The sequence below is a fragment of the Hippocampus bargibanti genome, linkage group LG04 (assembly GCF_051943395.1).
Source record: "Hippocampus bargibanti isolate YZ-2025 linkage group LG04, ASM5194339v1, whole genome shotgun sequence".
Taxonomy (NCBI): Eukaryota; Metazoa; Chordata; class Actinopteri; order Syngnathiformes; family Syngnathidae; genus Hippocampus; species Hippocampus bargibanti.
The window spans coordinates 20,812,461-20,839,822 of NC_142737.1; the positions used below are offsets into that span (position 1 = coordinate 20,812,461).

The 27,362-nt window shown below is 40.9% G+C and overlaps 2 protein-coding genes across 4 annotated transcripts; one reads left to right on the forward strand and one right to left on the reverse strand.

Annotated features, from left to right (window-relative positions):
- Positions 1 to 495: 495 nt before the first annotated feature.
- LOC148899417 (calcium release-activated calcium channel protein 1-like) lies at positions 496 to 6,100 on the reverse strand. The gene is made up of 2 exons (XM_088994646.1): positions 5,794 to 6,100; positions 496 to 3,594 (listed from the first exon to the last, which is right to left on the reverse strand). Exons 1-2 carry the CDS (start codon positions 5,905 to 5,907, stop codon positions 3,049 to 3,051), a joined length of 660 nt encoding a protein of 219 aa, XP_088850772.1. The 5' UTR covers positions 5,908 to 6,100; the 3' UTR covers positions 496 to 3,048.
- Positions 6,101 to 11,409: 5,309 nt separating this feature from the next.
- Positions 11,410 to 27,353, forward strand: kdm2ba (lysine (K)-specific demethylase 2Ba). Of its 3 annotated transcripts, none has more exons than XM_088994647.1 (10): positions 11,410 to 11,569; positions 17,170 to 17,394; positions 17,873 to 18,016; positions 18,891 to 18,977; positions 20,608 to 20,886; positions 21,082 to 21,893; positions 23,397 to 23,560; positions 23,676 to 23,837; positions 25,638 to 25,856; positions 26,926 to 27,352. In XM_088994647.1, exons 1-10 carry the CDS (start codon positions 11,516 to 11,518, stop codon positions 27,105 to 27,107), a joined length of 2,328 nt encoding a protein of 775 aa, XP_088850773.1. In that variant the 5' UTR covers positions 11,410 to 11,515; the 3' UTR covers positions 27,108 to 27,352. The 3 variants fall into 3 exon arrangements, with proteins under 3 accessions (XP_088850773.1, XP_088850775.1, XP_088850774.1); XM_088994649.1 differs by having other exon boundaries at positions 20,617 to 20,886; XM_088994648.1 differs by having other exon boundaries at positions 11,427 to 11,569; positions 17,173 to 17,394; positions 26,926 to 27,353.
- Positions 27,354 to 27,362: the final 9 nt, after the last annotated feature.

The window sequence follows — 27,362 nt, forward strand, 5'->3', positions numbered from 1 at the left end:
TTGTTTCATAATATATACTGTACTGACAGGATAGTGTGGCCAGTGAAGGGTGTGTGTACATGCCTTTTCTCAAAACACAAGCCAGGAAGAATCTGAAGTTCACACCACACGTCACCCAGGAAGAAGACATCAATGTTGTTTTTGAACGAGAGCCCACTAAATCTTAAATTATTCAAGTATTTCCAGCTGTAAAACACGACTAAGCCGACAAAACTTGAGCGGGTTAAGCAACATTATTTCTATAGCATTGTCCCCAAAAGGCATCTTTGCATGACACTAATGTTTCATACAGTGTTATGACTGTAGGAAACTTTCATATTGAGTCATAGAGGAGTGTGATAGTGCCCACTCCAAAAGGTCATCATGATAATCTCCAAGAATATAATGTTTAGACAGTGCATATCATGATTTTGTGGACACACTTCTGTCCTTGAATTATAACACCATATAAGGAATTACCAGTCATATAAAGAGGTAAGTAAAAAGTGGTTATGGAACACAAAATGTATTTTATTTTGAAATTGACAAACAACAACTTGGTAAAACACAGCAGATTTGCTGCACTACCAGTGACGTGCAGTCAAGGGAGGCAGGGGAGGCAGTGCCTCACCTGTCATCTTTGAAATATCAAATGAAAAAATAAATTAAATAGTTATATTTATTTAGTGATTTGTACTTTAAAGTTCTTTTCCATTTAACTTCACCACTTTTGGATTTTTTTTTTCAAAATCGCTGAATTTTCACATTTACCGTTAAAATACTAAGTAGAGACGAGCGGTGAGGCAACAGCCGGCGGAGCCTCACCATGGATTGCGCAATGACTATTCTAACTATTCTGGCTTGCTTTGCAGTGAGAGCGCATTGCTGTCCATCCGCATATCGCTATTATAGTGTTCCAAAACTTTTAGTATATGAACAAAATTTCTACACTTTAGCTGGTGGATATAGAGTCACTGTACATTATAAACACTGTACTACAGTGTGCGTAGGTGAGGCACACAGTTTTCCTGCCTCATGACAGGGGGCGCTGGGGATTACAGATTCTTCTTGCGCCTCCTTGGCTGCAGAATAATAGAATTAGTGAGAGCAAGCGACAGTAAACAGTTAGCAAGTTAAGTGCAACCATCCAGTTATTTTTTCGTGTTGCTTGGCCTTATTTTCAGAATGGAGGATTACATATCTAAATTGAAACATATAGAGAGACTTTTAAAACTGAAGAAAGATAAGGAAGGCTTTCGATGAGAAGGTTTCTTCAGCCGTCATCTGTACAATGTTTCGAATGTTTCGCCTCCTATCCAAGAGGCTTCGTCAGCGAACTGAAACCTTCTCATCGATGGACCACTCCTGTATGACTGAGAGCTTACACAGACATAAGGAAGGCTTCTACAAAGAGGTTATCAATGCCTTTCTTCAGAAGGAGCGACACATGGACTCCATTTATTAGTAAAGGTAACACAATAATCAGGTTTTTTTTAATTCTTTTTTTCTATGCTACAGTTTATATGAAGAATGCTGACATGACATTTGAAAGAAAACATGTTAACTGTTGCCAATCAAATGGTGAATAAGCTACTCTGTAGAGTTCATGTTTGTAAATCTGACTGTGATGACGTCAGTGCCTCACCAGCCATGAACCTCACCGTACATCACTGCGCACTACATAGTATACATTCAAGGAAACTGTATAAACCACCACAATACAATCAGTTGAATAAATAAACCACAAAAGTCAACCTATGGAACAGAGCAATTATCTGTTCTAAACAAGTCACAGGAGATGGGCTGAGAGGCTCTTTGCCCAAGATTGTCATGTGACATGACCCAGTAAGTGATATTCATATTTGCATACCAGCATGTATGTATTATTACATGACTCATTTCAGCATAACCAGAGGCTTGGTGCCCAAAGAAAAGAACACAAGAAAACACATTAATATAATTCAACATGTGCCACCATAGGAAAATAGTGTACATTCCACATCAAACATAATTTGCAACATGTGAGCATGCGAATGTATGGAAACTATCAACATTTTCAAGTTGATAGATAGATAGATAGATAGATAGATAGATAGATAGATAGATAGATAGATAGAGAGAGAGAGAGAGAGAGAGAGAGAGAGAGAGAGAGAGAGAGAGAGAGAGAGAGAGAGAGAGAGAGAGAGAGAGAGAGAGAGAGAGAGAGAGAGAGAGAGAGAGAGAGAGAGACATGGTCACGTGTGGATCCATCCACATATCAGCAGTTTCCAACAGTTTAAGAACACATTTTAAAATGAAGCTTGGATAATAATTAAAATTTAACAATCTGAATTGACAATTGAGGCCGTGTCACCTAAATCCAAAAATAACACAAACTCCACCCACCATGAAATAAAAAATACAACAACAAAATGACATACTGATACATCATCCACAGAAATGTCATCTTGATTATCAACACTCAATAATTTTGCATATGCAGTAAAGGACACAATTCCAATGAGTTCAACTAAAACATGCATCATGATGAGAAGTATCTTCTTCTCTGTTGATGGGTTATGCGTGAGCAGGTTTTTACAGAAACTAGGCCACCAATTTCCAATACATTTTGTGAATAGGTGGCATGTGTGCATCCGCAATTTCATATGTGTAACAATGTGAATACGCCGATTTGCTTCAAACCGTTTTTGTGCTGCCAGAAATGTTCTGTGTTGATAACAAGCAGCCCAACAACAAATTCCTAAATAATTTTCGATAATGCCAAACTGTGAATATTTCCTCCATATCAATAAAGGTATTATGTTGATGTTAATGACCACATAAATTCCTCCATGTGTGTTTGGCATGTTCAATATTATATGGGGAGTTCTTATCAAAGCTTCAGAACTAATGTAACATGTCTCATGTTTTTCATATTAAAATAATGTGCAAAAATAATGTCCACGGGAAATCAAGCTCCCTTCCGTGCTTGGATGAGGAAAATGACTATATAAGCATTGTCCACAAAAATTAGCTTCACAGCAAAAACCACTGCCGAGTGTCCCATGCTCCTGCAAGCAAGCAAATTAATCAAGCGAAATGGTCAACAGCCTTCAGGTCATCATTTTCCGTCCTGTGGTCCAGTTGGTTCTGCAGCCGAATAACTTGCTCCAGCTCTCGGATCTGCCGGTCAGTTTTGTGACTGACCAGTGTGCGGTAAAAGTGAACAGCAAATACAATAAAAACCAGGCCAAAAGGGACCATGATACAAGTGGAAGCGATGGCTGCCGCTTGGCCAGAACTTATGGTGCCATTTTTTTCCGTGTTGCTTTTCAGAGGCAAAAATTTGACCCAGCAGAGGAGCATCACCTCTGTGAGGAAGAGAAGGGTACCGATGACAGTTGAAAAAGCCCAGGCCAATTCAATGTGCCGGTGCATACGCTCATGGGGTGACTCATTCACTGAGTTGAGGTTATGAACATTGCTGACCGCCTCAAGATTAGGGAGGATACAGGTGCTAATCATGAGTGCAAAGAGGTGCACTGCGACTAGTACTGTCGTGCAGGCACTGAAGGCAATCAGCAACCCTGGAGGATAAGTATAGTCACTTTCCAGCTGTACCTCCACCATGGCAACCTGGGGTAAAAATAAATAAATAAACAAACAAACAAATAAATAAATAAATAAATACATACATTGCATTAAGGAATAATGATGATGTTTAAAAAAATAATAAACCCATAATGTGTTTTTTCAGTTGTGTTTGTCTTAAATTTAAATACATGATCTATATGGTAAATGATAAATGGATATTTGTTCGTTTGATAATATAATTGAGATTATTTACTTTATGTGTTTATGTGTCATACATAACTTCATGACTCGTATTGCACAATACAGCTAAAGTACATTTTTGTCCTCATTTTATTCTGGCCAATTACGCTATATGCAATCAGCTAATTGAAAATTTCCTTTGCTCAAATTTCAAGGACGACAAGATCCAAATAATTTTTCATCATACCATCGCACATTGAATAAAATACAAGGCGGTCCGGTAGTCGAGTGGTTAGCACACTGGCTTCACATCGCAGGGGTTGTGACTTCAAGATCTGCTCCGGCCTCCCAGTGTGAAGTTTGCATGTTCTCCGCGGGCTCGCATGGGTTTTCTCCGGTTTCCTCCCACATTCCAAAGACATGCATGGCAGGCTGATTGAACACTCGAAATTGTCCCAAAGTGTAAGTGTTGTTTGTCTCAGCGATTGGCTGGCAACCAATTCAGGGTGTCGTCTGCCTAGAGCCCGAAGACGCCTGGGATAGGCGACAGCACCCCCGTGCCCCTCATGTGGATAGAGCGATCAGGAAGAGAAACGAATGAATGAATGAATGAAATACTATCCTTCTGATCTCAGATTAGTGGAGAAAAGTCCCAAAACTTTTAAAGTAACATAAAATAAATATAAAGAGAAAAAGGTAATGCTCATTGAAGGTTTCCAAGTGTTCAAAACATGTAAGGCTTCAATGATGTAAATGTCAAAATGAACATGAAAGTGGCTCGAATGTCACAAATGTACATGATCATTTTGTACTTGAAAAAAAGAATTGAGAGCTCAAGAATGACATTGGTCCATAGAAGAATAACATAGAATTAAATAACAAAAAATAAAAACAAGACAGAAACAAGAAATAACAGAATAACATAAAGAAACAAGAAGAAACAAGAAATAACAAGAATAACATAGTCCAAGTATGAACAGGCATGAGGCCATGATGGTCGTTCTAGTAGTCGAGTTTCCGTAATTCAAAAAATGTTGTTATTAAATTAAAATTATTTCATTCATTCATTCATCTTCCGGACCTCTTAAACCTCATGAGGGCTTGCAGTGGGTGCTGGAGCCTACCCCAGCCGTCTTCGGCCACTAGGTGGAATTGGTTGCCACCCAATTGCAGGGCACACAGAGACAAAAAAACACTCACTCTAACACTCACATCTAGGGACAATTTAGAATGTTCAATCAGGCTGGAATACATGTTTTTGGGATGTGGGAGGAAACCGAAGGACCTGCAGAAAACCCATGCAGGTCGGAAAAGAAGATGGAAGCTCCACGCAGGGAGGCCGGAGTAGGATTTGAACTCACTGTAAAGTCGGCCTGCTAACCAACCAGTTGCCTACCGGGCTGCCACTGCATTCATTGCAATACAGAAAAAAAACAACAAACAACATTTGTTTCAAGCCTTCCTTATTCTATTCTCCTAAAGTGATGTATTAGTTGTATTATGAGTGGGTCTGTTTATTTCACAATCAAAAACACATTGAATTTAAACAGTGTAATGGTACATGGGTATTCACACAGGATGAAAGGACATTTTTAATATGACAAGAAGAAAGATGCACATTACTCCACGGATGTTCGAACTTCCGTGCAGTAATGTGCATCTTTGGGGCTTACTTAATCGTCACCTTCCTGCTCAATATACTGTACAGTATATTCAGTGAACATATAATTCGGGAAATTATTCATAATCACTTCACTCTGTTTACTATAGTACTTCCATATAAAAACAAAACAAGGGTACGTGGGTCGGCCATGCGTGCACCCCGGAACAGCTGTTTACTTGGCGATGTTTGTGAAATCAAGTCACTTGGAAATTTCAGATAGCGAGACCTTTTTGTTTCAAACTGTTTCATAGTAATTACATTCACACAAAGACGAATGAGGTCATTGCGAAAGTATTTAGTCGGGGAGGAGCACCGCACAGCAACAAGACCTTGAAAACACTCGTGTGCAGTGGAAACATATTCGTTTTCCAGAAAGCAGAGACGCTAAAATAACTTACCATCGCGAATCCCGACAAAAGAGCCGAAGTGCGGCTGGTAGCTTTCAGTTTGGCCCGGCTCAAGTACAATTTTCTCCATGACAGAGCCTGCATGGAATGTTCGTTCAAACTCATTCCGTAAAGCTTCGAAGTTTTCGTCGGACGTAGAATTGGAGTTGCCTGTCTTGTACGTTAAACACAGCACACAGAAAAGGCGGAAGGAAAACGAGTGGTCGCAGAAGAGAGTGCAAGAAGGGGAACACAGAGAGGAAAATGAGAGAGCTATCTGGCCATGACAAAACTTTCCTGCAACAGCTGACTGTCAGAAACATGAGCTCCTGTACCCACAATTCAATGCAGTACCGACCATAGCTGAAAAAGACGGACCCCTAGCGTCCGCGAAGGGTAATGGCTACCCATGTGTCCGAGCTGCTGGGAAAAGTAAAAGGCGCTTCTGTTAGTGAAGTGACGGATCTTATACAAAATTTAATGAGACTTTACATTTACCAAAAAAACATATTGTTGTTAATTTTCTTGATTAAAACATTTTTCTGTGTTTTTAATATTGTGGTTGAATTTGGAAGTGGTGTAACATGTTGAAAAGCTACTTGATACCTGGGCTTTCAGCCAATTTAACTCACTTCTTGATGCACACAATAATGTCGTAATAACAGTAACGATCATTACCAATCAGGACTAAAACTCAAATTAATTAAATACACTGCATCATATAAATGTACATGAATGGCTTCAAACGGCCTTTGCTTTTGTTCGCTGTTTTAATCTGACCAATCAATCACAGGACAGAAAAACGGCCAATCATGCTGGCATCATAAGGATTAATTTGAAATTAGATTGGTGAAAGAATCCGTTCCACAGTTGTCTTTGTCACATTGGCCAACACAAGTGGTTCTGAAGCTCCCGAACAGATTAGTGCAGTGGTTCTTAATCTTGTTGGAGGCACCGAACCCCACCAGTTCCAATGCTCATTCACCGAACACTTCTTTCAAAGACTGTGCCCACTAACTGCAGACGGGACTGAGGGGTGGACCTCTGCGGCGGAGGATCCACCGAACCCCTGAGACCGACTCACCGAACCCCTCGGGTTTGATCAAACCAAGTTTAAGAACCACTGGATGGATTAGTGTTCGACACGGCAGGACATTGCACAGCACATGGCAAGGTGAAACTTGATCCTTGAAAAATAATCATATAAATAAATGGGGCAGCCCGGTAACCCAGTGGTTAGCACATCAACGTCAAAGTGCGGAGGTACGGGGTTCAATCCCAGCTCTGGCTGCCCTCTGTGGAGTTTGTTTTGTTTGGTGTTTTTCCTGTATTGCAATGCATGCAGTGGCAGCCCGGTAGACAAGTGGTTGGCTAGCAGGCTGACTTCACAGTGCAGATGCTGTGGGTTCAAATCCCACCCCGGCCTTCCTGTTTGCATGTTCTCCTCAGGCCTGTGTGGGTTTTCTGCGGGTACTCCGGCTGAATACATTATGTAAAAAATTAAATCAGTCAAATTAAAAATCTTTGGATTGTCTGAACTCGAAAAGTAATAATGCAAATGTTTCACAATTCCTCTTCCGCGTTCCTACAAAACTAATTGCAAATTGTCATTTTGACAAAGCGTTTACTTAAATTACCAAGGTAATGCAATAAACAAAAAAAATGAATGCAAATTGTCATTTTGAAAGACTTTTTATTTAGATTGCCAAACAGCACCAATCAATTTATATTCTGAAATTTTGTAATAAAACAGGATAGTTGTCAGTATGTCTACCTCACTGTAAGAGCCTTGGCTCAAATTAAACCCAAACACAAAAACATTCAACCTCCTGTATGGAAGTTGAATGTTTTAACAATAACAATAATAACAATCTTCTTCTTCTGTTCCTTTCGGCTTTTCCCTTCAGGGGTCGCCACAGCGAATCAATGTCCTCTATCTATTCCGGTTTTGTGCATCCTCTTCTCTCACACCAGCTACCTTTATGTCCTCTTTGACCACATCCATAAACCTCCTCTTCGGTCTTCCTCTCTGTCTCCTGCCTGGCAGTTCAAGGCTCAGCATCCTTCTCCCAATATAGTCACTCTCTCTCCTCTGGACATGTCCAAACCATCTCAGTCTGGCCTCTCTGACTTTCTCTCCAAAGCCTCTAATAGAGTTGTCCCTCTAATGTACTCATTCCTGATCCTATCCAACCTGGTCACTCCCAAAGAAAACCTCTATATCTTCAGCTCTGCTACCTCCAGCTCTGCTTCCTGTCTTTTCTTCAATGGCGCTGTCTCCAGTCCAAACATCATGGCTGGTCTCACCACTGTTTTATACACTTTTCCTTTCATCCTAGCTGAAACCCTCCTATCACACATCACACCTGACATTTTTTCTCCAGCCGCACCAGCCTGCCTGGACACGCTTCTTCACCTCTTTTCCACACTCTCCATTGCTCTGGACAGTTGACCCCAAGTACTTCAAAAATCCTCCACCTTCTTTATCTCTTCTCCCTGTAGCATCACTCTTGCACTTGGATCCCTCTCACTCACACACATGTATTCTGTCTTGCTGCGACTGATCTTCATTCCTCTCCTTTCCAGCGCATATCTCCACATCTCTAGTTTCTCCGCCACCTGTTCCCCGTTCTCACTTCAGATCACAATGTCATCTGCAAACATCATGGTCCAAGGAGATTTTTGTCTGACATCGTCTGTCAGCCTGTCCATCACCATAGCAAATGAGAAGGGGCTTAGAGCTGACCCCTGGTGGAGTCCCACCTCCACCTTGAATTCCTCCGTCACACCGACAGCACACCTCACAACTATCTTACAGTCATGATACATCGTTGTACTAAGTTCATCCTGTCTACTTGATATCTAATTTAAAGCAGATTCTTTACTTACAGACAAGGCGGAAGTATACGCCGAAACATGTCAGGTATTTGAACACCTACAATACACTGTCTGTAAGTAAAGAATCTGCTTTAAATCATGATCATGATCATGATCATGATCATGATACATGTCTTGCACCGCTTTGACGTACTTTTCCGTCACTCCAGACTTCCTCATGCAATGCCACAGCTCTTCTCTGGGCACCCTGTCGTACACTTTCTCCAGATCTACAGAGACACAATGCAATTCCTTCTGACTTTCTCTGTACTTCTCTCAGCATTCTTAAAGCAAACACTGCATCTGTCATACTCTTTTTTGGCATGAAGCCATACTGCTGCTCACAAATGTTCAATTCTGCTCTTAGTCTTGCTTCAACTACTCTTTCGCAGTTTCATTGTATGGCTCATCAACTTTATTCCTCTGTAGTTAGTACAACTCTGCACATCTCCTTTGTACTTAAAATGGGCATGAGTACACTTCGTCTCCATTCTTCAGGCATCTGTTCACCATCTAAGATGTTGTTGAATAACCCAGTCAGAAACACCACCACCGCCACCTCTCCAAGACACTTCCATACCTCGCTTGGTAAATCATCAGGCCCGAGTGCTTTTCCCCCCTTCATCCTCTTCGGCGCCCTCCTCACTTCATCCTTGCTAATGTTTGCTACGTCTTGCTCCACCCCAGTCACGTCTTCTACTCTTTGTTCCTTCTCATTTTCCTCATTCATCAATTCTTCAAAGTACTCTTTCCATCTTGCCATCACACTACTGGCACCTGTTAATACATTGCCATCTCTATCCTTAATCACCCAAACCTGCTGCAGGTCCTTACCATCTTTGTCTCTCTGTCTCGCCAGCCTGCACAGATCAGTCTCGCCTTCCTTTCCGTCCAGCCGAGCATACAAGTCATTGTAGGCCTCTTGTTTGGCCTTTGCCACCTTTACTTTAACCGTGCGCTGCATCTCCTTGTACTGCTGTCTACTCTCGTCCGTCCTCTCAGTGTCCCACTTCTTCTTTGCTAACCTCTTTCTCTGTATACACTTCTGCACCTCCTCATTCCACCACCAAGTCTCCTTATCTACCTTTATAACATTCAAGTAAAGTAAAACTACTCACCATTTGATGACAATGCTCTGATCTTTACCTTTAAATGGGCATCTCTTTTCCGTCATTTCACCACAAACAGAAATTCAAAGTGTGGGTCTTTCATCCTTGTCCGTTGTTCCAAAAAGTATTGTGAATTTTGAGCAAAAACATACGTGATGTTAATTGAAAACTCTAAATCACAGGTCTCAAAGTTAAGGCCCAGGAGCCAAATATGGCCCGCCGCATCATTTTATTAGGCCCGCGAAGGTAAATCAAGCATGTCAAGTGCCATGATGCTTGCTAAAGTCGGAACCTAAAATTAGAATTGTCGTATGAAAACCACAATAACAGTCATTATTCTTGATTTCAGATGTGAAAGCTAGTTATTCATTAATTTGTTCTGCGTTCTGTATGTAATATGTGGAGGAGATGAAACATTCTAATGGTTTCCCCAAATTCATAACGGCCCTCGAGAGGAAATCGTAACTACAATGGGGACCGCGGCAAAAAATTAGTTTGACACCCCTTCTCTAAATTATCAATGGGGGGCGTGAATGGTTCTCTTGTGCCTGGTGAGTTACTCAGGATCAATCCAGGGTAGAGCCCACCTCATACCCAAAGTCAAAAAGGACAGGCCTCAACTCACATGTATAGGAAATGGTTCGATAACAAATACAAGACTCAAATCACTGTGGTACTCTGATATGTGTCGGTTTGCAAGGTGGTGATGGTTGTGAATCCCCAAAAAGCCAGGCAAGAGGGAGCAGCAGGGTGTACAGGTATTTGACAAATTGTATTAAAATCAAGTCAGCAGGAACAAAATCTCAGACATCAAAGTCATCTGAACAGAACATTACAAAGTATCAAACAAAACCATGATTAAAAATCTGCCAAGATGAAACAAACTTCACAGGGTGAAGCAAACGCATACAATGACCCGACACCGAATGGTGGTGCCGGGAGTCCTTTTAACTGCGACTGACTGGAACGACAAACACCTGTGCAGCTGCAGGCGGGGCCGACAGCGCCACCCGTTGGTCGCCAACCAGAACGTGACAATATTCAACACAGATAAGTGAATACGTATTTCAACGTTCAGCTGCAGCTGCGGTGAAAGGGCAACATAATAAAGAGTTGTATCAACTCAAATTGCACTTGTGATGACATGCAGCTCATCGTATAATAATAAATGTATTTCTTTGATTTAAGGCACTCAAACGTAAGGTTAACATTGTTATTATCTCTGATGACCTCTGATTCTACTGGTACATTAAGTGCTGCAAGTAAATAAATGACACCACTGAAACTGGATATCAAAACAGAACTGACGCGTCTTTATGCTGTACAATCTTTGACGATGACTTGTCCTCATTTCCGTTTTTTCTGTTAAACGCTACATACATGGTCCTCGGTGAGGACATTGGCCAATTCGGCCCTGTGAATGTGAGGTGCTTTCAGGTTGCTATAAAAATACTCCCGTGAATGAATACACAAACAAAATCAGTGGCACATATTTAACGACCCTATTTTTTTGAAAGACGCGTGCTTAGTATTATTTTTTTTTTTTTTGTATATTTTGTTGGATTTCCTTAAGAGGAACTATTTCCTACTTTTTATATATGTATTGAACACAACATAGTACACTGCCAGCTGGCTGGTGTTCGGTGTGATAGGAAGGAGGAGGGGCAGCGGGAGCGAGCTATGTCCTCTCGAGTCTTGTTCAGCCATGTTAGATTTTTCTGCTTTTCACCAACGATGAACGCGGAGCCATGGCCTTGTCATTGAGTGGAGACGATGAGGAATATGATTCAGACTCCGAACAGGTCAGAGCTGATGAATTAACCGAAGTGTGACCTTAGCACACATTGATATGTGATCTGAATGTAAATGTAAGCATCGTATTAAAATAGTATTGTTACGAGAGCTGTGTTTAATGCTACCCCTCACCCCCTCCCCATTACCTGAGCACACTGTTGTATCCATGAGCTTTACTGCGCCGTCCTGGCGAATCGAAAGGACAAATATGTGCTCAGAACCCTTATTTATTGACGAGATTTATTTGTACCCGCAATAGCCAACGCATACTTTGATTTTTAGTTCAGCGAACCCGTACAGTTGATCAAGCAAAAACTCAGCGCGTCAAAACACAATGTTCTCTTTGGTCACCGTCTATCTGCTACCACAACTGATCCATTTTGTACTGTCCATCTCTAAATGCAACCGCACAAGTTTCATACGGATTGTGACATTTCGACCCTGAACCACAATAGCTTCCTGCTAGTGTTCACTGGCTTTCCAAACGATTTGCGAGGCGCGTTTTCCTCCTGCAAAACTGTTCAGTTTACCCACTTCCTTAAGTTTCAGTGTCTTTAAGAAGGCTGCCGGCCAAATGTTCTCAAAGCAGGGGCCAAGGAAGGGGGATGGGGAGAGGGAACAATGAAGTGTGTCTCCTTCTGTTGCACGGAGAACACCGGTCCAAATAGAACCGAGTGACCCCCATGCCTCCCCGAACAAGTTGCAACGCTGCAGCTCCTTGTAGAGTGGATGGTACCTGCCTGCTGAGGTGTTCCCACTGCAAGTGTACTCTAGTGAGAGGACAAACCTGTTTTGAAACAGTGGCAAAAGTGTGTGTGCATGGCATTTATTGGCTTCTCTCCTCAAACATGAAGCAGGTTGAGTGTGTTAACAACTCATCAAAACGAGTTTTTGTGGTTTACATAATGCATAATGCAAAGGCTGGGATGGTATGCTTCTTTCCGTATTCCATACTACACGTTGCTGTGATTAGAGATAAATGAACATAGCCTACATATTACTCTTCTACTTGAAATATTGATTCTTGAAAAAATAACTATTTATAAAGTGCATTTGGTAAATTAAACTGGTTATTGTCTCTTCAGATAGCATACATCCATTTTTGGTACCGCTTTATCCTCATTAGGGTCGGGGGGGGGGGGGGGGGGGGGGGGGGGGGGGGTGCTCAGAGAACAAATCACATTTGCACACTGTACATGCCCACAACACAGAGGCGGATTTCAGATGAGTCTGATTGGACAGTAACCCAGTGTTAAAATGGAAATGCCATTACATCATGGCCACATCACAAAGTGTTTGAGCTCAGAAAAAGTATAGTTCACATGTTTTGTTGCAAAATACCGTTCAGTGAGGGTGCTTGACTCCTAGTAATAAGGATATACAGTGTACAAATAATGCAGTCCTTTTTTTCAAGCATCGTCAGGTAAATTTCCCAATGATTATCTCTGTTCCTAAACAAACCGTTTGTATTTCACGGTATCACCCGTGCCCCATTTTGCCATAGTGTGTAATTATATTAGCGACGTAAAGAATATTAAGGTCACCACCACCAACAACAAAAATAATGAGTGACAATTACTATGCAGTGTAATATTACTGCAGCAAAAAACAAGACCCCATGACCCTCAACTCATATTTGCCCTAAGATATTAACCAGTGTTGCTTTTGTGATGTGGGTTAAAGGTGATTCAGATACAGTATTTCATTGGAACATATCAAAGCATCATTTGCCATTTTAAAACTATTCACTCCATCCATTCCACTGTCACATCCACTACGACCTTGTCCTCATTAATAAGCATAAAATAAAATGATTGGATTTTTGGATGTGTAAATACAAATGTAATCATAGGAAAAAGAAGCAGCTGTGTTTTTGGAGGGTTATTTTAACTTTCTGCACATATGTAAACAAAAGTCCACCATGCAAAATACTACTGCGGCTAAATATGAATTGTTTGTGTTCAACATGAAGTTTTCGCTTGATAATCAAGGTAGCAAAAATAACCTTTGTTTCAGTCAAATGACGGGATTTGCTCTTGCTTTACAGTGGCAGCCAAACACAATGCTTGGTTGTCCTTAACCTGGAATGTCTTGACAGTCAGCTTGACAAGACAACTTTTGGCCACTTTGCCAACATTGGAAAAACAGAGTTTTGTTTTCCGGTGTTGGCAAACTGGCTCACTTTTTCAGACAATTGCACGGCGAACCTGCTGAAGCAGTTTAATGCCTTAATTTTTTTCACGAGAGCCTTTGATAAGTTTCGCCGAGTGACAAATAGTGATCTGTAAAAGTCAGTTATAGAGATGACTAAATGGTTTCCCCGGCTTTTCAATGCCACCCATTTCCAAGAACTGTAATTACAATCATTACAGTAATAACAAGTATACCATTCAATGCCTTGCGTAAAACATAAATCTCTGCAATAGCATTTTTCATGCATCCATGCAGTCCTTAATAATCGTATCCACCAGCAGAAAGGCGAGCGTGTTGCCTAGGTAACATCTCCAGTTGGAAAAGGAGTCTGTGTAATGGCCTGTGATTTGTCTTTTTCCCCCCTTCAGTCATTTCCCATCTTCCCATAGCAACCAGAGGGGTATTAAAAGAGATTATAGAAATGCACATGGAAATGGTAGTTGACTGGTGTGTGTCACGGTTTCGTTTTTGCTATGCCTTTTTTGAAAGTCTAAATTGTTTTGCTGAGTCACTCAATCGCCACGCGATACATCTGCTTTGAGGATAATAGTAGGCTTCTTTCAGTTAAAATACGGAATATCGCTAACAAATAGTTTTGCGTGGTCATTTTTAGAAATTTCAGTTAGAATGTACAGTTTGCAAGAGGTGTTTGCAAGAGGTATATATATATATATATATATATATATATATATATATATATATATATATATATATATAAAAGTCTCGTTATATCGATATTCTCAGAGTTAGAAAAAATGTCGATATAACCGTACTGTCGATATATCTGTCCTTCGCCGAACTGCATTAACAAAAGCCGCCAAAAGAGGGCAACCAAGCGCCATATAAGAAACGGAGCTTGCCATGAGCTCGCCATTTTGTGCCTCTTTTTTTTTGGGTGAGAGATGCTCCCCGAATGTTGCCTCAAAATGGCACATATCATTCTTTAATCGATTGAAAACATGTATGCTTTCCTCTACAGCAGGGGTGTCAAAGTCATTTTTTTGCCGCGGGCCACATTGTAGTTATGGTTTCCTCTCGAGGGCCGTTATGAATTTGGGGAACCCATTAGAATGTTTAAATCCCTTCAAATATTACATATAGAGCACACAGCAAATTAATGAATAACTCATTTTCAAATCTGAAGTCAAGAATAATTACTTTTATTGTGGTTGACATCCAAAAATGTGAAATTTTGGCTCAGATTTTAGCAATCATCATGGAATTTAACAAGTTTCATTTGCTTTCGCGGGCCAAAAAAAATGATGTGGTGAGCCGGATTTGGCCCGCGGGCCTTGACTTTGACACCTGTGCTCTACAGTGTATTTGAATCATATTCATAACTGGATGTGTAACAAGAAAGCATATTATCCAAATCTGAAGCCATTGTTTGGATTCACAAGCAATGCAAGACGTCTTGGCGTGAAGTCATTTTTATTGGTGTTTTGCATTTGAATAAAAAGTGACATCGGTTGTCCTTTAATACACAGTATGGAATGTATGGTAATTTTCAAAATCACGCTTCTACAGACAAAACAAGAAACATTGTTGCAAAAAACGATTGCATTCATATACAGTACAGTGGGCATGTACATAACACAACAGGGAAACTGCAACGCTTAGATCTTACTGTATTATGTATGCAATTTAAAAAAGTCATCGATCTTCTTCTGCTTCCCATTTTTACCTTTTAACACAAACACTTCAATCTCGTCTGCTACACACGAGCTAGCGTCTGAAAATGGAAATGGCTCTGCTACACGGGAGCCGGTCACGTAACAAACTCACGTGACCAAGTCGACCAATGGCGAGGCCGATGGCGCGACCGATGGCGTTTATCGATATAAACATAGCAAAATGGCCGGCGGGAGATGAAAAAGAGCACCGTAGTAACCGGATTATCGTAAAAAACACGAATCGTACTAAACGGAACTAATTATACATAAAAAGACTAGAAATGTGCACGGGAAATGAAAATAGTGTCGTAATAAGCAGTAAGAAACTTTACCGTGAAACTTTACCGTGTGTGTGTGTATATATATATATATATATATATATATATATATATGCATTATATATATATGCATTATATATACAGTAAAGTCTCGTTATATCGATACCCAAGGGAGTCCGAAAAAATATCGATATAACCGGGACTATCGATATATCCAATCCTGCGCCGAACTGCATTAAACAAAAGCCGCCAAAAGAGGGCAGCCAAGCGCCATATAAGAAACGGAGCTGGCCATGAGCTCCCTTTTTTGTTCCCCCAATGTTGCCTCAAAATGGCACGTATAATTCTTTAATGATTGTAAACATGTATGCTTTAATCTTCAGAACTACAGTGTATTTCAAACATATTCATAACTGGATGTGTAACAAGAAAGCATATTATCCGAATCTGAAGCCATTGTTTGGATTCACAAGCAATGCAAGACGCCTTGGCGTGAAGTCATTTTTATTTGCATTTGAATAAAAAGTGACATCGGCTGTCCTTTAATACACAGTATGGAATGTTAATAATTTTCAAAATCATCGCGCTTCAGCAGACAAAACAAGAAACATTGTTGCAAAAAACGATTGCATTCATATACAGTACAGTGGGCATGTACATAACACAACAGGGAAACCGCAACGCTTACATCTTACTGTATTATGTATACAATTTAAAAAAGTCATCAATCTTCTTCTGCTTCCCATTTTTACCTTTTAACACAAACACTTTAATCTCGTCTGCTACACACGAGCTAGCGTCTGAAAATGAAAATGGCTCTGCTACACGAGTGCTGGGCACGTAACCAAGTCACCTGACCAAGTCGACCAATGGCGCGACCGATGGCGGCTCACGTAACAAGACACTGACCAAGTTGACCAATGGCGCGACGGATATATCGATGTAAACAACAAAAATGGCCGGCGGGGGATGAAAAGGAGCACCGTAATAACCGGATTATCGTAACAACCGGGTATCGTACTAAACGGTACTAATTATACATAAAAAGACTAGAAATGTGCAAGGGAAACGAAAATAATATCGTAATAAGCGGTACTATCGCTATAACCGATATCGATATAACGAGACTTTACTGTATATATATATATATATATATATATATATATATATATATATATATATATATACACACACACACACTATACATACACTTGTATGCCTGTGTGTTGTTGTGAGGCGGACGTACGTATGGCAGTAGAGGATATGTACCGGTATATAAAACTTGCGTTCTTTCATCCGGTGCGCCCAGTGTGTATGTTAAATACAGAAATGGCACACATAAATGACACTGCGCCTTTTCACACGGTGCGCCCTTTGGTCGTGAAAATACGGTATATATATACTGTATGTGTATATATATGCGTGCGTGTATATAAAATCTCTTGTTTTTTCTTACTCTTGCAGCAGCGTGCAGCCAATCGTCCGAAGCCCAAGATGGCAACACCTTCGGCTGTTAAACTACCATCCAGTCGTAGCTCATCAGGAGCCAGACGGAGGAGAACGCGTTGCCGAAAGTGTGAGGCATGCATGCGGACAGAGTGTGGGGAGTGTCACTTTTGCAAGGACATGAAGAAGTTTGGTGGTCCAGGCCGCATGAAACAATCCTGCATTATGAGGCAGTGCATCGCAGTGAGTTGCCTGTTTTTATTTTTAATTACTTTATTTCGTTGTTGCTTGTTTTGTTTTTTCAAATGGAATGTATAACATTGACTGGGGGCGGGGGGGTTAAGTCACCCACCACCATTAATAAGTGGCAAGGAAATATGTGTACAGTGATACCTTGGCTTACGAACTTAATTGGTTCCCAGACAGGGTGTGTAAGGTGAAAAGTGTGTATCACAAAAAATAATTTCCCATAGGAAACTATTATAATGAGAATAATCTGTTCCCAGGTCCCCATAAAACATACTTTTCTACTTTCTAATTTTCAAAACCTTAAAACTATCGATATAACCGGACTATCGATATATCCGATCCTGCGGGCATGTAATTTTCTCCTTGAGTTCATAGAAATAGTATCGTAATAAGCAGTACTATCAATATAACCGATATCGATATAACGAGACTTTACTGTATTAATTTCTAAATATATTTTCTTCCATCGCAGCCTGTTTTGCCCCACACAGCCGTGTGTGTGGTGTGTAAGGAGGCTGGGAAGGAAGATACACTGGAGGAAGAAGAGGACAAATTCAACTTCATGTTAATGGAATGTTCTATCTGCAATGAAATTGTCCATCCCAACTGCCTCAAGGTACAGAGACATAGCCTGTGAATGTACACTCCCACTCGGTCAAATCAGTCATCTGGTGATTCAGGAGTTTAGTCTTATGCTAGAAATGCCAGGTCGTCTCACGGTCAACACACGGGAGTGACTCAGTGGTTTTGACTGAAAGTTCTTGAACATGAAAAACGTGTTTGCATCTCATGTCTTGTGAGTGTGATATCATCAAATGGTTTAAAACTCAACTGAAACCTACTCTGCAGCCTGTCTCTAAAGTTGAAACGGGTTGTGAAAATTATGCAAATGCAGTATTTACTGTACTAACATTCAAGCAAAATTATGTCAAGCAGTCATTTATACATTGAATACAAGAGTTTGCCGCCAGTGTATCCTTGCTCAAGCTGTGCATTCAGTGCAGACTTTTTTTTTTACTGTGCAATCCCATTTTGGTGTTGTATATCAATGGTAGTTCTTTCCAGCTGTAACACTTTAACCTGGGTTTCATCTGAGGGGTTCGAAGGAGCCTCTGCCATGGAGGTTAATGTGTGAATGAACTGGTTGGGTTTGGTATTTCTAACAAGCTTAAGAGCCACTGCTTTAACCGCACAAGCGCTTCTTTTTTACACAAATTTCACATTCTGCTGAATGGTGTATTTTCATACTTATTTCATACATAGTGCACTAGACTAAACGGCCCACCTTCAATGAATGATGTTTTTCCCCAAATATAATACATGTATATAATATTATTATTGATAAATATAATATATTAATAATGACTGAGGTTTAACTTGGACCTTCATCGCGCTCACTTTCTCTTCCTTGTGTCAAAGCATTCTGTATGTGGGACACCATTAAAACTATTGTCATTTTAATGTTGCATTATTTCTTGCTGACCCGTTAGATAAGTGATGCTTCTGGCGTTGTGAATGACGAGCTGCCAAACTGCTGGGAATGCCCTAAATGCAACCATGCTGGAAAGAGTGGAAAAGTGAGTACAAATATATTGGGAAGAGGCATCTTGAGATCTCTCTCTCTCTCTCTCTCTCTCTCTCTCTCTCTCTCTCTCTCTCTCTCTCTCTCTCTCTCTCTCTCTCTCTCTCTCTCTCTCTCTCTCTCTCTCTCTCTCTCTCTCTCTCTCTCTCTCTCTCTCTCTCTCTCTCTCTCTCTCTCTCTCTCTCTCTCTCTCTCTCTCTCTCTCTCTCTCTCTCTCTCTCTCTCTCTCTCTCTCTCTCTCTCTCTCTCTCTCTCTCTCTCTCTCTCTCTCTCTCTCTCTCTCTCTCTCTCTCTCTCTCTCTCTCTCTCTCTCTCTCTCTCTCTCTCTCTCTCTCTCTCTCTCTCTCTCTCTCTCTCTCTCTCTCTCTCTCTCTCTCTCTCTCTCTCTCTCTCTCTCTCTCTCTCTCTCTCTCTCTCTCTCTCTCTGTGTGTGTGTGTGTGTGTGTGTGTGTGTGTGTGTGTGTGTGTGTGTGTGTGTGTGTGTGTGTGTGTGTGTGTGTCTCTATTTCTCTCTATTCTCTCTATTTATTCTGTATTTCTCTATTTATTCTCTCTATTTCTCTCTCTCGCGTGCGCGCACACGCACGTGCTATGAATCTCATACAAAACAATACAATACATTCTGATTTATATTGTGCTTTCACAACAGCTGAAGCTGTAACAGTGCTTAACACAGGAGACGCACATGGCTCTGTAGCGCCACCCAGTGGGTCAATGGTGCATTTTCAAACTTTCTTTGAAAATGGAAAAAAATGGAAGGGAATATATTTTTTGTTGTAATATGGTTTTTGTCGAAGAACAAACGACACAAATGTTCTTAATGTTTTCCAATGCTGTAAACATTTGGAGTTAGACGAGTTTTGCAAACTGCCTCCAAGATGGCACATGCATTTTAATGATGTCACTGTTGTTTGCGAAGACAAGTATTCAATCCTCAGTCCAAATTCTCACGTCGCAACGCTCATTGTTTTCTCTGTGTTCTCTTCTGACAACGACACGAGACTATTACGATTCAAAAGCATTTCTGCAAAATGCAAGCGCGCTTAATGCAATTTTTTGAGCATTTGAGGAGAAAAAAACATGTAACTGGCATAAAGAACCGTCTTTCTTGATTGCATTTCTATAATTTTAAAGCAATGAAACAGACTGCAATTCTTTCACATTGTAATAAAGTTAAACCTGAGGCGGCATCTTTTGACAGAGTAGTCACACAGTGAGTCATTCTCCACATTGAATTTAATCATGAAGGCTCATTATGCATTTGTAAACAACTTAGTCCTTTTGATAGTAGGCTAATATAGATACATACCACATGCGTTGCATCAATTATGAGTTTTATATCAGGTTTTTACATTTTTTGAGGCTCCAGACATATTTTTTGGGCCCAATATGGTTCTTTCAACACTTGAGGTTGCCAACCCCTGGCTGAACAAAACAGTCAACAAAGTAGAATAATAAAAGTTATGCAATCATAGAGAGCATGTGCTTTTTAATTTTTTGCTGTTTTATTAATAGTACCATATGTCTTTATATATGGTATCATAATTACAATAATGCGGCTCTTTATTGTATGAGGAGCATTAGGCTAAAGGTATAAAGTTGTCTCGCATGTTTCACCCCTTTTGGTATTAAAGCAAAAAAGGGGGCCAGGGTTCAAGTACGCCTCCAACCTCCCTGGCTCTCTGCTGAGGGAACAGAAGTCATTGAAGGAGGAGGGGGACGCATCTTCATCAGTCAAGAGGAGGGAGGAGACACCCAGGCATCGACCCGAGGAGCCTCTTCACCGGCTGCCGCCCATGTTGTCACCTGGTAGCGTCCCGCGACCCCGCCTCGAGGACAAGCTGAGGAAGAAGAGGAAGCTCTTTGACGAGGAGGAGGAAGATGATTTCAGGGGAAGAAAGCAGGTTGGTGTCAAGAGTCCCTTCATCCCAAATAGAGAAATTGGGCCTTCCCACTAAGTGTCAACAAAACATTCAAGTATTGCTTCAATGTTTCTTTGCGTTACTGTTGTAATTTAGGACAAAATAAATCACAGGTATAATGTTTAGTAATAGTTTCACACTCATTTAGGCAAAGTAACATCTGTCTTTTTTTTGTAGGAAAGATCAGAAGAACCTTGTTTTTCGAAAATACTGCAGCAAATTAAGATGGAAGAGGATGATGCATATGAGGAGGAGGATGACGATGGAAGGGAGCTTCATTTCCGGGGTTTTGTCGAGCGAAATGGCCGTTTGGGCGGAGTGGAGGACCTGGCAGATGACAGAGACTACAAGAACGACCTTTTGAATTCTTCTCTCAAAACGCCTGTGGTGGACAGCGACCAATCCCACTGCAGCTCTCCGCAAGCCGGCCCAAGCAGTGAAGGGGGGAGCGAGACCCAGGAAAAGGGCCCTCGGCCCAAAGCTCGGCGCAAACGGCGTTTACCTAACAAGGAGCTAAGCAGAGAACTCAGCAAAGCACTGAACCAGGAAATTCAGAAAACCGAGGACTGCCTGGCCAATGAGAACCGCCAGCCTCTTAAGGTGGAGCCAGAGTCTGAAAATGAAGAACCCAAGAGGTTGTTCTGTAACAGTAATGACATTGGCGAGCAGAGGTCCCACCTTAAGGCCAAGGAGATGAATGGCACCCCCTGGGAACTGCGCCACTTCTACCCGAGTCAGATCACTCCGCTGGGCTTCAACAGGAGCACACCAACCACCCGACCGGTGCCTCCGCGCTCGCCGCCCAAGTGTGTCCAAATGGAGCGCCATGTCATTCGGCCCCCGCCAATAAGCCCGCCTCCCGATAGACTACCTCTGAAAGATGGCAAAATGCATGTCCTTCAGCGTGAGTTATGGATGAAGATATTCAACCACCTCACACATCAAGAACTCTGCTGCTGCATGAGAGTTTCCAAGACCTGGAACAGATGGTAAATGTAAAACACAGCTAAGCATGCAATAAAGTATGGGCAGGGTCGCTACGGTTTGGACAACGCCTGAGGGATACTGTCAGACACATCTAAGATTTCAAAATCAATTTCAACGTTTACATTTTCAATTGGCAATTAAAAAAAATGAGGCATTAACTCATTTTATTTTTGAATACTACACAAAAACACCCACATGACAGATTTGTAGTTATTTTGCTCAGATCAGAAGTACAAATTTGAAAAACAAGCCTCGGGACGTGGTTAGATTTTGATGTTTTAATTTGTCGTGTTCGTGCAATTCAAACGTTTAGTCACAAGTGTCAGGAAAGAGCCATCAGTCTTGAATGAGAATGTGGTATTTATACAATACAATACACGATACATATTGATTTATTTAGTGCTTTGACAACAGCTGAAGCTGAAACGAAGTGCTTAACATGCACAGATGTCATATACAGCAAATAAAGGAGTCACAAAGTTAGTCGAAAGAATTTACTGGAAGAAAATGTTTTGCTCTTGTGGAGAAAAATGTAGCAGTTACTTTCACACCTGTTTCGTGCCCACATGCAACACCTCATGTGGACAAGTACATTTTGAGTCATTTAATCACTTCAACACCGCCATTACTAGCATCCTTTTTTCAACCATTGTGTAAAGGTGTGCGAAAAACTGTCGCCAAATTGGCTGTTTGGAAGAGCATGGCCAAATAAAGACTCGTGTAAATAAATAGACCACGCCCAAAAGAAACGTTCATAAACCGGTTCTGACTGCATCAATGGGACACTATATCTTCTGTCTGAGATGTAAAGCACAAAGCCAATTACAATAGGGTTCCAAATACATTTGCCCCTGACATAATATGACTGATGTATCGTTATTATGTATTGTATTTTAATGATTGTGGTATGGCAACCAAGCTAACCTTGCTGTACTCATGCTCTTTATCTTTACCAAACTTTCAGGTTATGAAAATATGTCAAATTAATCTGTAAAATGAGACCCAATCCTTTGGCCTGTTGGCCCATTTGCCAATCATGTATTTTTCATCTGATCCCCAAATGGAAATGTGAAAAATCAAGCTAATATTGAATTCCCTTTTTTTTCTTTTTTTAGTTGCCAATTGAAAACATAAGCAACATGCGCTAGAAAGGTTTTGTTCTACGGGACATCATTTGGTCCATATGACGTAAACCAAATGTCTAAACTGGCATTTTCTGCTCCAAACCTTATCCGGTTGGTTAAAAACATGGCTGAACTGGAACCAGCTCGATATACAAACACCTGCATGCTTCTCCCAATTTCACTGACATTTTACCAAGAGGTTCTGATGGTTCAGAATCATCCTATCTCTTTGTTGCAACGTGCCAGAAACGTCAAGCCGAACCTGTTACAGTTCACGTGTTTCCCAGACGTTTAACACACTCATCAAATGCACTAATTAGTGAATGTTGAATCTAGGATCCACACCACTTATCACCCCAACTGTCCGTTTCTCGTGGCCAGGTGTTGCGATAAAAGACTCTGGACAAAGATTGACCTGAACCGCTGCACGTCCATCACGCCACTCATGCTGAGCGGGATTATTCGGCGACAGCCACTCTATCTGGACCTCAGCTGGACCAACATTTCCAAGAAACAATTAAGCTGGCTTATTAACAGATTGCCAGGTACCGACCATATCACCGGACATTCCTGTTTGTATGTTTAGAAACGGACTACTGTATTTTTCTTTTTGCTGTTTTATTCTACCCAAGTGTGCTAAAGTATTGCTGCTTCTGTTAGGTCTGCGAGTGTTAAAGTTATCAGGGTGTTCGTGGGCGGCTGTATCTGCACTCTGCACCTCAAGCTGCCCACTACTACGAATGTTGGACGTCCAGTGGGTGGAAGGGCTCAAGGACGCACAGATGAGAGATCTCCTGTCACCTCCCACAGACAACAGGCCGGGTAATTTCGAACTCACAAACTGGACCAATCCAAGAATGTAGTTTAATTATCACATTTGAAAAAGTAAAAATTTATCTAAATATATCTTTATGTCAAAATTAAAAAGGAATCTGTACAAAATATTTCACTCATTTCACCAAAGAACTTCATGCAGTGAGATAATGGGGTATCTTCACGCAGTCAGTACTCATCACGTTGTTTCGCAAAAGTTACATTTTAATGTATCGAGCTCTTTCACAACAGCTGCAGCTGTAACAAAATAATAAATCCAGATACGTGTACATTAATATTCTTTTCAATTATATTTTGCCATTCATTGTCCATGTCTCAGCGAGGTCGCCATAATCGATTTAAAGGGCAACCGACGTCTCCGGACAAGTTGTGTCCATAATTTGTAAAATAGCTTCAAATGACTTCTACTGAGTGTATTTTAATAAGATTCTACCGCATATAGCTATATTTTACGTTTAAGACTCGCTCTGAATATTCAGGATGTCTTGTTTTTGAGTTGGTGACGAGTCCGTACGTGATGTCACTAAAGGAACGCCCCTAACCGGAAAAAGACACATTGTAGCAGTCCTTCCATCACGTCAATGTATTTTGCTGTACATGTTTGGTCTGAAAACCGTGTTGCACCCAAAAGCTTCCAAAAGAGGGCGTCCAAGCTCCATATAAGGAATTTATCAGCCTGTGGAAACGGAGGTGACCACAGGAGGTCGCCATTTGTGCCTCTTTTCTGGTGATCGATCCCCCCCCCCCCCGATGTTGCCTCAAAATAGCATGGAATAAATTCTTTAATCAATTGCAAATTATGTATGCTTTCCACTTCTGAACTACTTGAATCATATTCATAACTGGATGTGTAACAAGAAAGCATATTCTCAGAATCTGAAGCCATTGTTTGGATTCTCCAGCAATGCAAGACGTCTTGGCGTGACGCACACAACCTGGGGGCGGGACTTTCTGAAAATGCCCAATTCGCAGCTCAATTTTTTGCAGATTTTGGACACTTTCATTTTTATTGGTGTTTTGCATTTGAATAAAAATATCATACTGCGCGTTTTGGGTATTTTAGATGCTATAAAACGTTTTTCTAATGTCCGTTAAGAAACAAAAAAGTGACGTCGGTTGTCCTTTAAGTCAGTCGGTGAAAACTGCTTCTTTTTTTTTTTAATCTGACCTCCTAGCTTGGGCCTCCTGTTTCAAAGGGTCATCCCAGTCCATTTTTTCTCGTCACTTTTCTTGAGATACATAATCTTTGTCATCTAATTTAATCTGTCATGGAGCTGGGCTATAAATAAATATCAGCGAGTATCACAACAGACACGTTATTAAAGGCAACAAACAATGTCGTCATAGTTGGTCGAAACGCAAAGTGGTAAAGACTGTACTGTATATGGAAAAATGTGACTCAGCATAAAGTCTTGACTTCTCTGGACGAGCTAGAAATTGATCTTCGACTTGCCTTGACATGTTTTCTTAACTCCCCTCACCCTCTACAGCAGAGCTAGGTAACTCTGGTTCCTCGTCAGAAAGCTCTTTCAAAGCCTGAAGCAATGGTGGTCAATTTAATCAGGTGTGTTGAAGTAGGAAGCACTCCAAAACAGGCAAGATACACTCTTGAGAGACCGAAGTTCCTGACCACTGCACTCCAGTGTAACCCCAGACTTGCTTGAAACTTGAGACTGAGCTTCATCTTGCACATATATGACATACTTCCATGCCTCCTAACTTGCGCCTTAGCATGTACCGTAAATTGGAGTGACTGAACATATCTATGTGCGTCTTGTTGATGGACAGGTCAGCTGGATAACCGCTGCAAATTGCGGAATGTGGAGGATCTGCGTCTGGCGGGCCTAGACATCACTGACACATCCCTACGGCTCATCATTCGCCAGATGCCTCTGCTTTCGCGGCTGGACCTGAGCTACTGTAACCACGTCAACGACCAGTCAGTCAACCTGCTAACAGCGGCGGGGACAACCACTCGAGACTCGCTCACAGAAATCAACTTGTCAGGTTAGGAGGGCAGCCAAGGAGGATGATCTGGCTTGTTAGCTACACTAGTTTGACCACTAGCTGGCTCACACCTCTCAATTAAGTTTCACACGCATGGAGCAGTACAATGGAGACAGTGTTGCCCTGTTTAGAACAGGGAGGCCCGCAGATCGATCTTTCCCCTTTTCTTATGAAATATTCAGCTGCTATATAATAGCATGCGCTTACAGACCACAATTAGAAGCTTCAAAGATACACGACTTGGAAAATTTGCATATTCTCGAAAAATATTGATTCATTTCACTGTGCACTATGCTAAATACAGGTACTATTCAGAATGTCAATTCCGACCTCATTTCTCTAATCAGAATTTTTGATGAGGTCTTGAGATGAGAAATGTGGCATTTTCATTAACTACAAGCCATAATCATAAAAACATCTAAAACAAAATAATGGATTATTTCATTCTCTGGTGTGTCCTATTCGTATCGATACAGTACACGGCATGGGAGTTTCACTGTTTGAATGGAACTACATGAATAAATAAATTAAGATTCCTGCAATTTTGTAGTTCCCGAAATGTGCCTGTCGGTCTTTTAATCATTTTTACCAAATGTGTCCATTTGAGTTAGATCTTGGTTGGCACTTTCACATTCAAAGTATGTACTGTGCAGTATGTACTTTTTTTTTTTACATAACAAGTTCACAGGGAATGCGAATGGGAAGTTTCACATAAAACGATCTTAAACACAAAAGCAGATTGAGGCAAAGTGAACATAGTACAGAAAAATGAATAACAAATCAATCAAACCAACATGCCTTGCATGCTGGGTCCGAGAGGACAGTGATTTCATCTGTGATGTATGTCATGCATATTAGCATATTTGACAATAACGCTGACTTTGCCTTTTTGACATCTAATCACGGGAAAAAATAGAATGAATCACATAAATGGATTTCTGAGGTACAGCAATACTTGACTTCATGTAGTTTACCAAGATTAGCAGAAATCTACCAGTCAAATATCAGATTGTTTTGTATTTTCAACAAATATTGATTCACTCATTAGTGTTCTTTCTTCTCCAACTAGTTTGTAACCGGGTCACCGATCATTCCCTGAACTTTTTCAAGCGTTGCGGGAGCATCTGCCAGATTGACCTCCGCTTCTGCAAGCAGGTGACCAAGGCGGGCTGCGAGAGGTTCCTCGCCGAAATGTCTGTGAGCGTCCCGTTTAGACTGAAAGAGGATAAACTGCTGCAGAAGACGAGTTAGTTCATAATAATCAAATAGATCGAATGACAATTTGCACTTAATTGGGATGTTTTTTATTCATACTAGGCCTGCAGTAGATCTCAAACAATGTCACAATTAAAATCAACAGACTGAGGACCAGAGCAAGACAGAAAGAACTCACATGTTTGTTTCTTTATATATGTTGTGTGTGTGTATATATATATATACATATATATACGTATATAGGTGTGTGTGTGTGTGTGTGTGTGTGTGTATATATATATATATATATAT

Bases quoted from the DNA above. Each gene is read 5' to 3' on its own strand.
- LOC148899417 (XM_088994646.1), bottom strand. From the start codon at position 5,907: ATGAGTTTGAACGAACATTCCATGCAGGCTCTGTCATGGAGAAAATTG. The intron at 3,595-5,793 runs GTAAGTTATTTT...TTTTTACCCCAG, and splicing joins TTTTGTCGGGATTCGCGATG to GTTGCCATGGTGGAGGTACA.
- kdm2ba (XM_088994647.1), top strand. From the start codon at position 11,516: ATGGCCTTGTCATTGAGTGGAGACGATGAGGAATATGATTCAGACTCC. The intron at 11,570-17,169 runs GTCAGAGCTGAT...TTACTCTTGCAG, and splicing joins ATGATTCAGACTCCGAACAG to CAGCGTGCAGCCAATCGTCC. The intron at 23,838-25,637 runs GTAATTTCGAAC...GTTGATGGACAG, and splicing joins TCCCACAGACAACAGGCCGG to GTCAGCTGGATAACCGCTGC.